The sequence below is a fragment of the Syngnathus floridae genome, chromosome 18, assembly GCF_059516105.1.
Source record: "Syngnathus floridae isolate MCC-2025c chromosome 18, RoL_Sflo_1.0, whole genome shotgun sequence".
Classification (NCBI taxonomy): domain Eukaryota; kingdom Metazoa; phylum Chordata; class Actinopteri; order Syngnathiformes; family Syngnathidae; genus Syngnathus; species Syngnathus floridae.
This window is the reverse complement of record NC_142430.1, coordinates 3,775,591-3,789,333: the sequence shown is the minus strand read 5'-3', so window position 1 is coordinate 3,789,333 and position 13,743 is coordinate 3,775,591. Positions and strand designations below refer to the sequence as shown.

Here is a 13,743-nt window from a genome sequence, read left to right as displayed (position 1 = left end):
CACCTTTTCCTTTTGACTAGCGCTCATCCATTATCAAACAGGCCAGCAGGATTGAATATTTGATATGGCAAAATATGGGAGGTTGCGGTGATACCTGGCTCGAAATAGACAATCCATAAAATTGTGTTAGATTTTCATTAAAGTCTTTTCATTTATATTGCTCTAATATTCTGTGACATTACAGGTTCTACTTTATATGGTTGTCATCACCCCTGAATGATGCCTGCGGTTAATTGTGTCATAATTGCCACAAACAGCAAGACTTGCCCGTCCTGTTTTTTTTGTTTTGTTCCCCCCCCCCCCGATTTGCAGTCTTAGGAAGATGCGAGCGGCCCTAAATAATGGCACAACTTGCTCCAAGACAGCAGTGTGACATTTATGCATTTTTTTCTTTTACAGCCTTGCAACGCCCCCCTCTTGGGGAATGTGTGTGTGTGTGTGCTGATATATATGGACACAGCGTCGTGCATTGAACTGGATTTAATCCATATTATAGCTCATGTCATGAAGGATTAAATGACTTTGATTGCATTGTTTCTTACGGATTTGTGCAATGTGCAATGCAATTGTGCTGGGATTTCAATCCCTAGTTATTCTTAAAGATGACATTGTTGCAAGCTATGCCCATTGGGGTTGCTATGATACGATGTGATGGATGTCTCGTTGTTTGTCCAACAAGGAGTCAGTCGCAATATTTGTTTGGTGCACTTTTTCCTATCTTAATGCTAACAATAAAAACTACCATAGACCAACTAACTAGTTTGTGTTGAACTGACACTGTAACAATGCTTATGGCCATATCTTCTTTATCCTCTGCAAAACCACTGCTATTGGTGTAGTAGCTATCTAGCTATCGCGATAGCTGGCCGTACCTCGTTTGTCTACGTAGCCGCGAATGTTGTAGCTCGACTCTATGCGTTGTGTTTCTATGCTCTGTTGACTGACTGTGCGCGAGCCAGGTGCGTCCAACCACCAAGCCCCGCCCTCTTTTAAACCCTAAAAAAAAAAAAATCCCGTGCTTCGAAACACGAATGCTCCAATTTCTTGTACTTGTCCGTCTCGTTCTTGCTCTTACCCTTGTTTTGAGCAAGTTGGCATTACTTTCTGCCCATTTTTCAACATGTCCCAACAACTGCCGTGCCCTTCGGAAGCGTCTCGGAGTGCCGATCGAGCGGGGCTTTGACGACGAGGGGAGGGACAGAAAAAGAAAAGGGGGGGAAAAGTGTTATCTCGGCGCCGTCAACAAACATGGCTACTCGTCGTCTAGCACCAACCGAACCAGGTCGGCTCTCCTTCTTCTTCGTCTTCTTTTTCTCGCTAAAAGCTTCCAAAGTCTTCGGCCGAAGGATTTGATTAGCCTGAAGCGAACCGAGGCTGTTGGTGGGGAGCCATGGATCCGCTGCACAGAGAGTTTCTGCAAAAGTGTCATCACAACTTGGCAGAGTCCGTCACCGATGCCGACCAGCTCGTGGAGGTCCTGTCCCGGGGAGGCACGTTGAGCACAGCCGAGCGACACGAACTGACCCGCGGCAGCGGCGCCGGCGGGGAGAAAGTGGAGCTCCTCGTCAAGATTCTGCTCCGCAAGGACCGAGACCACTTCGCCGACTTCTGCTCAGCCCTGGAGGAGACCAACCCGCACCTGCGCTCGGTGCTGCACACCAGTACCGGCACCACTCCCGGGCCACTGGACCACAGCACCGGTAAGACGCAAACTTGCAGGAGCTAGTCTCGAAATCATTGTTGGCCAACTTTCATGCAGCCAAAGTGTGATTCGAAGTAAGGAGAGGTCCTTCATATGAACAAAAGTAGTCCTTTGGTGCCATCTTGTAACTTCTGTAGGCAATGACAAGTCATTTTAGAGGTGTCAAAAGAGAAAATATGCCTGTGATTGGTGACCAGTCAATCACGGGGTCTATCCAGTGTCTGCCTGTTTAATGGAGCTAAAAGTCAATCTAACCATTAGGCAAATCAATAAGCCCTGCAGCGCTTTGTAAGGACAAAGGGTCAACATGTACAAACACAAAAGAACATTTCGTTTTGCTTCTTTAACTGTGAAGTTCAGGGAAATTCACTGGCAATTATTGGTAATTTAATGAGATGTTATTCAAGCGTAAATATCAATATTTAGTTTTGTCATAACCAGCTCTCTTTGCCCACAGGCGAGGGCATCGCAGCAGATGAGTGATTAACAAAATAACATTGATGCAAATTTGGCAGCACCCACTCTGCGACTGTACTGTGCTGTCAGCGAGCTTTAATGGCGTCGTGCCAACGATGCATGTCTACTGCCCGCATTTATTCCTAGGAAGACGGGCGTTGCGCCGTGAGCTTCCCTGGCCGGCTTTTGACCTTTTTTTTCTTTTGTTGTTTTTTTTTACCGTGTTTCACAATTAGGCAGCACACGTGACAAGCTGTCGCGACGATGTGCTAAAGAACAGCAAAAGTGGGCAGAGTCGACAGGGTGGACAGGTTCTTCCGGTGTGTGCGTGCGTGCAAAAAGAGCGAACAAGGCGTGAAGATACTTTCTCCGGGCTTGCATGTTTAAAATCATTTGCAAAAATGGTTGTGTCCTCAAGGTCGTAAAATCCGGCTCTGTGTTTGTGTTGCATTCAGCCATGTTTGGCCTCTCCATTTCAGCCACTTTGATTTGTATTCAGGCTTGACAATAAGGACAGTGTTGAGCCTTTCCAGCTGACTGCCTTGCTAACAGAGTCTTCCTGCATCCAGTGTCTTGTGTTTGTGTCTCTCGCGAGTCACCTGTGGCCTCTAAAGGAAGGGGTGGGGGGGGGGACTTCCACCAGTCTGCCGTGTCATCTTGTCAGCGTAGATAAAAGGCCGCGGCCTCTTCGGGGCCCCGGTTGGTCGCTATTCAAGGTCGATAATTAGCGACGCTCACCGGCCCGATCGGGGAAAGTCCCTCCTTGGTATTCCTCCGGCTGGCTCTTTGTGTTTTTGTGGTCCTTTTGCTTTCTTTGGAGGCCTCGAGATGTTCGATCCGAGGCTGCAGATGGTCACCCTGTTTGTGTTTTTGCTTCCCGGCAGGGTCGGCGTCCAGCGTCTTGTCCGCCATGCCCTCGGATTCCGAGAGCAGCGGCTCCCTCAGCAGCGCCGGTGAGTTAGTTGCGTGGTGAACTTGGCGGGGGAAATCCGGGCCTTGTATTAGCCAGTGGTCCAGCCCGGCCCGGCCAGCTCCGTTGAGACTGAGCAAGCACATGCTGCTGATTACACAGATATGAGAGGGATTTAGTGACGCCGCGCACACATGCACACAGAGCGGCTTCTTTGGCTCACTCCACCATGCCGCCTGAAATAAAAGCCAGCTTTGGGTCACGGCGCCAGCGCATAAAGTTATGCCAGATAGATTCCTCCGACAAGTTCCAAGGAGTGGCTGCTTGCGGTGCTAGCGTCTCGCCCGTTTCAGGTACGCCAACTCCGACCTCTTCGCCGCCGCCGGCCTACGCAGATGCTACGCGGCCGCACGACAAGATGGAGACACTCCTGTTCCAGCTGCGCCACGTGACCCGGGAGCGTGACGAGCTCCGCAAGCGGCTGGCGCTCGCCTCGCCCGGGAGCACTTTTGACGACTGCAGGTAGTCGCGGCGTTGCGGCCCGAGTGTAAACAAAAGCGGCAAGCGGGTAACCACGGATGTCTTGTTTCTCTTCAACAGGCCCAACTGGAAAGCAGGCCACGACTACGAACGTCTCAAGCTGCAGTGCATGAAGGCCATGGCCGAGCTGCAGTCACTGCAGAACCAGCACAGCGGCACCCTCAAGAGGTGCGAGGAGGCCGTCAAGAAGGCAGACTTCTACCAGTGAGTGCTTGTTTTTTTATTTGCAGCAGATTGCAAGTTTGGAAGTAACGCCCGCTTGACTTGGCTTGACTGGATTTTCATAAGATCCTCTGCTATAGTTGAGATTTGCTTCTCTTTGGATTGCAGTTTTGTTTCTCAACTTGATTTTGCTGTTTTGACCTGTTGTCACGCACAAGCCACATCAATCCCAGAGTTCATTTCACGCACTGTCCAAGTTGGATAAGAGCATAATTTGAAGTCATTAGCTCGGTAATGAGCTCCAAGAGAGAACATCTGGCTTTTTGAAATACTCAACCACACTGACTATTTTTAGCCTGCCCAACTTCTGGGAAAACTATTTTCTCTTAGCCACTAACCTGTTTGCTCCGTTGTGAAATCAGCAAAGTGCGTTCAGACAAGCCAACCTCTCTTTTTGTTGTTGTGCAGGACAAGAGTAAAAACAGATTCAAGACATTTGACCATTTAATCCGCACATTGATTTACGTGTCACTAGAGGGCGGACATTTGACATCTGAGCTCGTATTTTGTTTTTCAGCACGCTGCACAGCCGGCTGGCGGGCGAGCACGGCCAGCTCAAGGATGAGCTGGAGGCACTGAGGCTGGACAACGTGCAACTGCAGCGCCAGCACGACCACGCCAAGCACAACTGCGAGGAACTGCGCCGACTGCGAGACGACCACCAGCAAGAGGTGGCAGACATGCGCCTGCTGCACCGACAGGTAGCCGGCCAGCGGGGGGCGCTGAGCTCACCGTGGAGAAATGATACGTCCGTGCATCCCGCTTGACTTTGCGCCTTCGTTTCTAGGCCATTCGGGAAGGCTCCTCGGATGCCCTCAACAAGTTGTACGACTCGGCTGTGGACAAACTGGATAGCGTGAGGAGCGACTACGAGGGCCTGCGCAAGCGCTACGACGACGAGACGGCCGACCACAACGCCGACCTGAGTCGCTTGGACCAAGCGCAGGAGGAGAAGCAGCGCCTTCAGAAGCAGCTGGACGTGCTGACCAAGCAGAGGGACGCCGCTGTCCTCTACCAGCAGCAGTATTCCTCGTCCATACGCACGTACGTAAGGCAAAGGGGGAAAAAACACTGGTGAGTATGTGACTTCCTCTGGCCCGCCCCAGGTTGGACCAGCAGGAGCTGTCCAAGGCGGCCACGCAGAACGTGGAGCTTCAGCGTGAGATGGAGCGGCTGCAGTCGGAGGCCACGCGCTTCAAAACGCAGCATCTTAAAGCGGCCAAAGAGTGCGAGAAGTACAAGGACGAGCGCGACTCGGTCATCAGCGAGTACCGGCTGATCATGAGCGAGCGCGACCAGGTCATCAAGGAGGTGGAGCGGCTCCAGTCCGGGCTGGAGCTAGCCGAGGCCAAGCTCAAGAACACGTCCTCGGAGCGCCGCGTGGCCAACGAGGAGCTGGAGGCCCTCCGACAGGTAATCAACTGACTAAGTCGACCGCTCCCTGGTGGCCGTGGAAGGTGCTTCAACCCATCAATATGGACGCTTTGTCACTTTGAAGGAACTGGCGTCGTCGCTGATGGACAGGGATCGAGCGCTCTGCGAGAAGAACGAGCTTCTGGAGAAGTACTGCCACGAGGTGAAGGACAAGGCGGAGGCGCAGAAGGAGCTGAGCCAGGCCTGCAAGGACATGGAGACAGTGCGTGAGGAGCGAGACGTGGCCCGCAAGGAGAGGACCGAGGCCATCGTCCAGCGGGACCGGCTGCTGCGCGAGTATTATCAGGCCAGACAGGTAGCACGCAGACGTCAGATTGATTCCCCCCACATGACCATAATCCCTTCATGTCTCTCATATAATAGTCATATTTTTTAGGGTTGTCCATCTGTTGGCACGCTTCCACTCATTTTTTTTTTAATCCATCAGAAAATGATGGCATGACTTTTGCCTTCTCTGGAGGTCAAATAATCAATCCCAACAATAAGCGCCACAGGAATCAGTTCCAGCACAGGCTAAATTAATGCTTTCCCTAATGCCCTTTTAATTTTCTCCAGAGCAAGGCCAATGAGAGATTGCGCCTTAATTACATCACAGCTGACCTACTTTTCAACCGCAGCAAAAAAAAACAAAAAAACAAGTGAATGTGTATGACCAGAGCTCGTTACATTGGCATCCTACGTTACGACGTCTTTTCCCAAATGCAGAAACAAGACTCGGCCACTATGGACACAGAGCGAGCCAACAAGGAGATCGAAATGCTGAGGAAGCAATACGAGGCTGTGGGCCAGGAGCTGAAGGAGGCTCTGCAGGAGGCCGAGGTGGCCAAGTGTCGTAGGGACTGGGCCTTCCAAGAGAGGGACAAGATCGTGGCGGAGCGGGAAAGCGTTCGGTGAGTTTGCGTCCTTTCGAAAGTTTTTGTGGTTGCCACGCGCCCAAAGTGAGTTTGCCGTCCCCGTCGCAGCACTTTGTGCGACAACCTGAGACGAGAGCGTGACCGAGCCGTCAGCGACCTGGCCGACGCGTTGAGGAATCTAGACGACACCAGGAAGCAGAAGAACGACGCCGTGCGGGAGTTCAAAGAACTCAAGTGAGTGAAGGGGAAAATGCGTCGCCCAACTATATCGGCCTCACGTCATCAACGATGTGCAGGGACAAAATGGAGGACCAACTGGAAAAGGAGGCTCGCTTCCGCCAGCTCATGGCTCACAGTTCGCACGATTCCGCCATCGACATGGACACGGTGGAGTGGGAGACGGAAGTTGTGGAGTTTGAGAAGCGCAGGGTGAGTCCAACGGCTTTGTTTGTTTCCATCCGCAGCCACTCAACAAGTCGTGTGTCTTTTGTTTTCACGTAGGACATGGATTTGGAAGCGCTGGGCTTTGACATCGCCGAGGGTGTGAACGATCCTTATTTACCAGGAGATTGTGGTGTCTTTGTCTCTAAGGTGGACAAAGGAAGTCTCGCGGAGGGCCGCTTAAGGTAAGCGAGGATTTGTTGCTTCCTGTTGTCAAATAGAAGACAATTCAATTGCATGTAGGGTGAACGACTGGCTGCTAAAGATCAACAACGTGGACCTGACCAGCAAAGATGGGAAGCAGGCCGTCAAAGCTGTGCTGAGCGGCGAGGGCGTGATCAATATGGTGGTCCGCCGCAGGAAGTCGCTGGGGGGCCGGGTCGCCGCTCCCGTCCAGATAAACCTCGCCGGACAAAAAGGTTCGCAACAATCTGCCCTGTTCTGGTGCCAACCGAATCGAAACGTACCACTCTCGCTTGTCCTCTCAGACTGCGGCATCTGCCTGGAAAGCGGAGTCTTTGTCGCCTCACTGGCGCCGGGCGGTCCGGCGGTCCGAGACAATCATCTGGCAGTCGGGGACAGGCTGTTAGCTGTGAGTGTGCCGGGCTTCAGGCATTATTTTAGCCTCGTGGGGAAAAAATAAAAAACAAACTAACTGACCTAGCGTTTCAGATTAACGGCATCCCGCTCGATAACAAGTCGCTGGCCGAGTGTGACGCTCTGCTGAGGACGTGCCACGAGTCGCTCTGCATCTCCCTCGCCAAGGTTGACGGCTGCTCACTTCTTAAAAAAAAAAAAAATCTTTTTTTGAACAAAATACAAGTTGATCTATTTGAAAATAATGAATTCATATTCAGTATGTTTGGTATGTTCATGACATTCTGATTTGTTTGTGATCAGTTCCTGCCGCAGAGCTGCTCCGGCCAGAGTTTATACGAAACTCTGAGGGACTCTGAGAAAGTCTGCAAAAGCTGCCGTAATGCCGAACGCACGCAGGCCAACAGCTGTGCTTGCGAATTGGGGCGCGGCGATGACGATGGAGCGCGTGGTGGCGGCGATGTCGCCGGCCTTCCTGGCGACTCACTGCACTCCCGCAGCCCCTCTGAACCCCTGGCGGACTTCGGCTACAGGAGGCGGGACTTCCACCGGCGGCCCTTCACCTTCACGCCCGCGTTGCCCCACTGCGGCACTCCTGTGCCAAAGGCCGGCGGCGGCACTTGGCCCAAAGTCATCGGCGGAGCGTCCGTTCCCGAGTGCGCGCAGCTCTCCGTCTACAAGAGAGCGAAACAACGCAAGTCCATCTTTGACGCAAACCCTTTCAGGAGAGCGGAAGCGCCTCCAAGTTTGGACTACGTCTCGCTTTCTCAGCTGCCCAGACACTCGCCGCAGAGCTCGCTGGCCGAATCCTCCCAAGGTCCGCCCAGTGACACGTTCAGGTTCAAGCACTCGCAGCAGAGCAGCTCAGCGTCAGACTCCGCCGTTCCGGCTTCTCCCGGGCCCGTCACGGACGGGGAGGGCGATCAGCAGCTCTACTACTCGGCCGAAGCTCCTCAAAGAGAGTCCAAGACGCCGGCAGACGATGACGGGAGTCCACACCGGGAGCCGGACAAGAGAAGGTACCGGCCCAAATCGGCACCGGCGCTGCGGCGGAACGTGACGCCACTGCATATCCTGCCTCCCGTGCAGGTTTGTGCAAAACACAGGAAAGAAAGTTGCAAAATAAAATTTGCTGCATCTCATGTTGGAGTCAACGATATCATCTGACCGCCAGATTCACAATTTCTCCAACGACGAGCACTCCTCCGAGCCCATGGATTTGTTGCGCTTCTCCCCGATGCGAAATAATCGCTACAGCATGCACCTTGCGCCACCCAGCTACAGCAGCGCCGTTGCACGTAAGTCGGCAAAACGTCATCCGGCCGTGTTGGAGTAGTTTGTCTTTCCCACCGCTGCCGCCTGTTTATAAAGTGACCATCATCTTTCAGACCCGACACAGCGAGGTTTAGCTCCAAGTCCAGCGAAGATCTCGGTGACGAGGAACGCCGTCTACCCGGGCCGGAATAACCAGATGCAGAGCGGCAACTCCAACGTCCACGTGCGGTCGCTTGCAAGGTGCCGTCCATCTGCTGCGCATTTTTCAAAATGTCTTGTGACATTGAATTGAATGTCATGACTGCTGCTTGACGTTTTAGCGCCCAGCATCACGGTCGCCACAGTGTGGACCTCTACCACAAGCTCGCAGGGGACGTCGGCAAGAGCAGCCCGACGCCTCACGGCACCAACTCCCTCCCCTCCAGCGCCAGACTGGGTACTATATAGACGCAACAATCTTGAAATACTTTTTTTGTTTTGCCTTGCTATGACTCGTTTGTGTTTTTTAGTCTCCCTGAGCGCATTGCAGTACAGGGCCGAGCGCATTCGAATCCCACCGACTCGTTACCTGTGCTCCACTGGATCCGATGCAGGTATGGACTGCGCTTCAAATGATGGACAAAGGTCTGGGAGGAGACAGGGAAAAAAAAACCAAGTATATCACGTGGCGCTTGGCCACCCGCAGGCTCCCGTTCCGAGTGCAGCTCGCCCGCAACGCCTCCCACGTCCCCTGTCGGCTCGGGCGCCACGTTTTTTGTCAGTAGCCAATCGGTGATCTCCGTCCCCACGCGGCTCAGGATATCCACCAGCCGGAAGGACGGGTAAGTTGGCCCCATCTCGCTGCTCGTAATGGAAGCAAAAACATCATCAAACGTGTTTTGGGTTGTCCCCAAGGCCGTGTTCGGAGGAGCCGCGCAACTTGACGGTGCAGAAAGGAGCCGAGCCGCTGGGCATCTCCATCGTGAGCGGTGAGAATGGCGGTGTCTTTGTGTCCAAAGTGACTGTGGGAAGCATCGCTCACCAAGCTCATTTGGAGTACGGAGATCAGCTCTTGGAGGTACAAAAAAAGTGAGGGGGGGCGGGTGTTATATTGATGGCCAGTGTGACAAATGTGGCCTGTGTCCAGTTTAATGGCATCAATCTGCGCAATGCCAACGAGCAGCAGGCGCGCTTGGTGATCGGGCAGCAGTGCGACACGGTCACCATTTTGGCTCAGTACAACCCTCACATGTTTCAACTGGGCAATCACTCGCGATCCAGGTAGGCACCATCACACGCCGCGCTCCAAAGTCATCGACTGACCGCTACTCTTCCTCCTCCACAGCTCTCGCATGGAGTCCGTCGGTAGTCGGCTGACCCCGCGGGACAGCGGTGCCAGTACCCCGGACGAGCACTCCTTGAGCGACAGCGAGCAGGACGAGAGCACGGCGTCGCCCCCATCCACGCGGGCCGCCACCAGGTAACGCTTCATCATTAGTAGTCACCGGTATTGGGTAAGCCGGGGAATCTGGAAAATCATGTCGTGCTCCCGGCCAGGCTTCCCGTCGGCGCTTTGCCTCGTCTGGTCAGGCTGAAGAGGGTCCAGGGCGAGCTGGGAGTGCAGATCTGCGGAGGCAACCTCTACGGCATCTTTGTGGAGAGTCTGGATGAAGACAGCCCTGCTCAAACTCTCGATGGCCTTCTGCCTGGAGACCTGATACTGGAGGTATCTTCAGCAATGTCACATTTGTATGCTTTGTATTGATTCATGTTCATTCTTTTTTTTTTTTTTTCTCCCAACAGTACAACCGCATCAGCATGAAGAACAAAACCAAAGAGGAGGCTTATCTGGAATTGTTGAAGCCGGTCGAAACGATCACGGTCAAGGTTCAAAACTGCGTGGACAAGCTCGCCGCCTTCAGAGAGCTACCCGGAGATGGATTTTTCATCAGGTATGCAAAGTCAGGACATTATGACACTCTGCCAAAGTGTGGAATTGGCGGAGCGGGCCACGACTCAGTGGGCGGTTTGCGTGTTCCGCCAGATCGCTTTACGAAAGAGCGGCCGACGTGGAGCTGGAGCTGAGCTTCAAGAAGGACGACATCCTCTACGTGGAGGACACGCTGCCCAACGGCAACTTTGGCTACTGGATGGCGTGGCGCCTTGACGAGAAGGCGCACAAGTTGGAGAGAGGGCAGATTCCCAGCAAGTTCATGTAAGTCTAGCCTGAAGAGAGAAGGAGAAGCGGTTCTCATCTTGACCCACGCCGCTCTCCCAAGGATGGACCAGGAGTTCTACAGGAGGCACGGCCTGGCCGATGTCAAGGACGACTGCAGCGGCGGCAAAAGCATGTCGGCCGCCGCCCGGAGGTCCTTCTTTCGCCGGAGGCTGAAGCACAAGCGCAACGGATCCAAGGACGGCAAAGACCTGATGGCGTCTGAAGCCATGATGTCCGATTACTTGCCCATGGCCGAAGGTGAGACTTCTCCTCTCAACTTGGTTGCCGACGGGACGACCCAGTTTTGTCTGTTGCTTGCCATGTGGATCAAAATATTGCTGCAAATGACCAACGTTTTGTCTCGTTGCCTACTCAGATGGCGCGAGCCTCATGTATCAGCGGGTGCAGAAGGTGGAGTGCTCAGCCCCCAGACCTGTGCTGATCTTGGGGCCACTGGCCGAGGCCAGCAAGGACATGCTGGTCAACGAGGCGCCCGCCAAATTCAGTCGCTGTCCACCGGGTAAGCTGCACCACCCGCCGAGCGTTCTTGGATGCTCGATTGAAGATTGAAAGCGTTTGCTACATCTCGTCACCGTCTCAATATTAATTGGCAGAGATCATGAAGGCCTCCCAGCAGGCTATTGAGCGAGGCGTGAAGGACTGCGTCTTCATCGACTTTAAGCGACGCAGCGGCCATTTTGACGTCACCACCGTGGCGTCCATAAAGGAGATCACAGAGAAGGTAAATACGGTACACCTCGTCCACCGCCTGCCCGTATGCTTCCTCAAAACGGGAAAGCCTTCACGTCGATTGCGTTTGAAACATTGTCTGGCAGGACTCTCACTGTTTGCTCGACATTGGGGCACACGCCATCGAACGCCTCCACAGCGTTCACGTCTACCCCATCGTCATTTTCATCCGCTACAAAAATGCTAAGCAGATCAAGTGAGTACAAGCATAGCCTGTTTTGGTCGTTTTTTTTTTTTTTCCCCCTCATAATCAATCACAGCATCTCACAAACCCAACAAATACTACCCAATAACAATGCCAACTCACAGGAAATATCATTTTTATACATGGATTGCCTTGATGTCGCTTTGCTGCCATCTTGTGGCAACTAAGACACATTTAAATGTATTGTTTAGCGTTTAATCCTACTTTTGCAAAGGACTCGCTAAGAGAGGACTGATCCTTGATAATGGTATTTTATAGTCACGTACTTCCGCAAGCCACACGTGTCTATAACACGCAGGAGGAGATTGATTCCCTTTATGCCTCCCCTTCCGTCCGCGGCCGAGTGGCAGCTGTCCAGGGAAAGCCCGGTCAGGAACCCGTGGTGTCGGTTCACCGCGTGAGCGGCGACAATGCTCCCACCCCCCTCCCCCCCTCCTCCTCCTTGAACACGCAGCGACCTCGCACTGTGTCGAAAGCCGAATGGGATCTTGGCGACCTTGCGCTGGCACGCTAACGCGGTTGGCTTGACGGCGTCGCTCTCTTGTGCGTCCTCAGAGAGCAGAAGGATCCCTTGTACCTGCGGGATAAACTCTCGCAGAAGCTCTCCAAGGAGCAGTTTGAGGCGGCCCAGAAGACGGAGCAGGAGTACAGCCGCTTTTTCACAGGTCCAAACTTGCACATTGACCAGAAGCACAACTCTGAATTGTGCACTTAATCCAGCCACAAATTCCCGCCCTCATAAATGACACCCACGCACCTCTTTTTATTTTGATCAGGTGTCGTGCAAGGCGGCAGCGTGTCCTACATTTGCACTCAGATTGTTACCATCGTGGAGCAGGAGCAGAATAAAGTTCTGTGGATCCCCGACGGAGAGCCGTAAAACGGGTACCGAAGAAGAAAAAAAAAAATCTGCACAACTTTATCATCGGGGTAAATGAACAGCTGACGCCACTGCCCGCGACCTCCACACACACACACACACACACAAAACCAGAGTGATGTACTGTACCTCAAATAGTTGTTGACGCTCGTATGCAATACGACAGCAATATGCGTTTCTATCTAGAAGCACTCCTCAACACAATCTGGAGCACTTTCGCCCCGCTCACCAGAAATTTGTCTATTTTTATCAAATCATGGAGATGGCGCTTAATGGTATTCAACATAGCAGACTTTCCCCCCCACCCTCTGTTCATCATTTCAGGCCTCACATTATGATGCCAGCGTGCCACGCATTTTTAATATATTTATTTCTACGCTACAAATGTAATACAAACCGCATAACAGCAGCTTTTCACTTTGTGTGTGTTTTCTACTTGAGTTGTCAATTGTGTTTTGCATTCTTCCTTTAGCTGGGTTGCATTAAAGGGATGTTTGTCGGTTGTCCTGGTGAGCGACGTGCATCTTCCAACATTTCATCTGTTGGAATAACAATCATCTTTTTCTTTTGACTCTGATTAAAAAGGGTACGGACGATGACATGGTCAAATTTCTTTGTGCATTCTTTTCAAAGAACCTTTCTTGCATGCAATCCCAAAAAGCAATAAATAAAGTAGTTCAGACGTTTGTCCATAAGAGGACGCCGTCTACACTGGCACCGCCACTGCCTCTGACAAAAAAGCTTCAATTCGGTGGTAAAGAACTTCCTCTCTGGGCCTGTGCCCAGAAGCATCAGGTCTGCACTCTTTAGCGCCGCCTACTCCTCCTCCTCTTCTCTCTCTCGCGCTCTCTCTCTCCATCCCTCCATCTCTCCTCCCTCCTCCCAGCACCACCTGTACATCTGCCAGAATCCAGGCCGCCTCCCCTCCCAGCGTGCGACGGTCAGACACCGAGCAGCCACGCAAAGCTTACCATCAATTGTTTTTTTGTCGTTTGGGATGGAAAAGAATCGTGCAGCGAATTCAACAGAATCAGCGTCAACACTGAACTGACTCTCAGCGCCTCCACCTTCTTTTAGGGTGATCGAACGAGACGTTTACGCACCGGATGACGCACGACGAAGCGAGGCGCGTCGGCGTCGCCTGCACGCTGGATCCTCCCATTTGCTAGCAAGTTGGCCCCCAGCAGTACCGAGCCACGTCCAGCCAGCCCAACTTTTGCGGCCGCTCGGCAGGCGCCGCATCCCGGCCGCCGACTCGCCACGATGGCCCCCGAGCACCG

The 13,743-nt window shown here is 52.9% G+C and overlaps 1 protein-coding gene across 3 annotated transcripts; it reads left to right on the top strand.

The window, feature by feature from the left end:
- The first annotated feature begins 974 nt into the window (after positions 1–974).
- On the top strand, positions 975–13,686 carry LOC148382263 (disks large homolog 5-like). Of its 3 annotated transcripts, none has more exons than XR_015854112.1 (34): positions 975–1,700; positions 3,043–3,111; positions 3,422–3,590; positions 3,669–3,812; positions 4,348–4,531; positions 4,618–4,874; positions 4,937–5,243; positions 5,329–5,559; positions 5,970–6,154; positions 6,227–6,352; positions 6,415–6,547; positions 6,620–6,744; positions 6,803–6,978; positions 7,048–7,151; positions 7,232–7,324; positions 7,460–8,245; positions 8,331–8,454; positions 8,545–8,671; positions 8,752–8,867; positions 8,941–9,024; positions 9,117–9,252; positions 9,326–9,488; positions 9,558–9,691; positions 9,756–9,890; positions 9,968–10,136; positions 10,214–10,362; positions 10,455–10,625; positions 10,690–10,886; positions 11,005–11,148; positions 11,243–11,370; positions 11,465–11,574; positions 12,139–12,248; positions 12,360–12,513; positions 13,541–13,686. XR_015854112.1 is itself a non-coding variant. In XM_088360468.1 (33 exons), the coding sequence occupies exons 1-33, from the start codon at positions 1,391–1,393 to the stop codon at positions 12,461–12,463; spliced, it is 5,700 nt and encodes a 1,899-aa protein (XP_088216594.1). In that variant the 5' UTR covers positions 976–1,390; the 3' UTR covers positions 12,464–13,062. The 3 variants fall into 3 exon arrangements, 1 of the variants encoding a protein (XP_088216594.1); XR_015854111.1 differs by lacking the exon at positions 13,541–13,686 and adding an exon at positions 12,936–13,062; XM_088360468.1 differs by lacking the exon at positions 13,541–13,686 and having other exon boundaries at positions 976–1,700; positions 12,360–13,062.
- Positions 13,687–13,743: the final 57 nt, after the last annotated feature.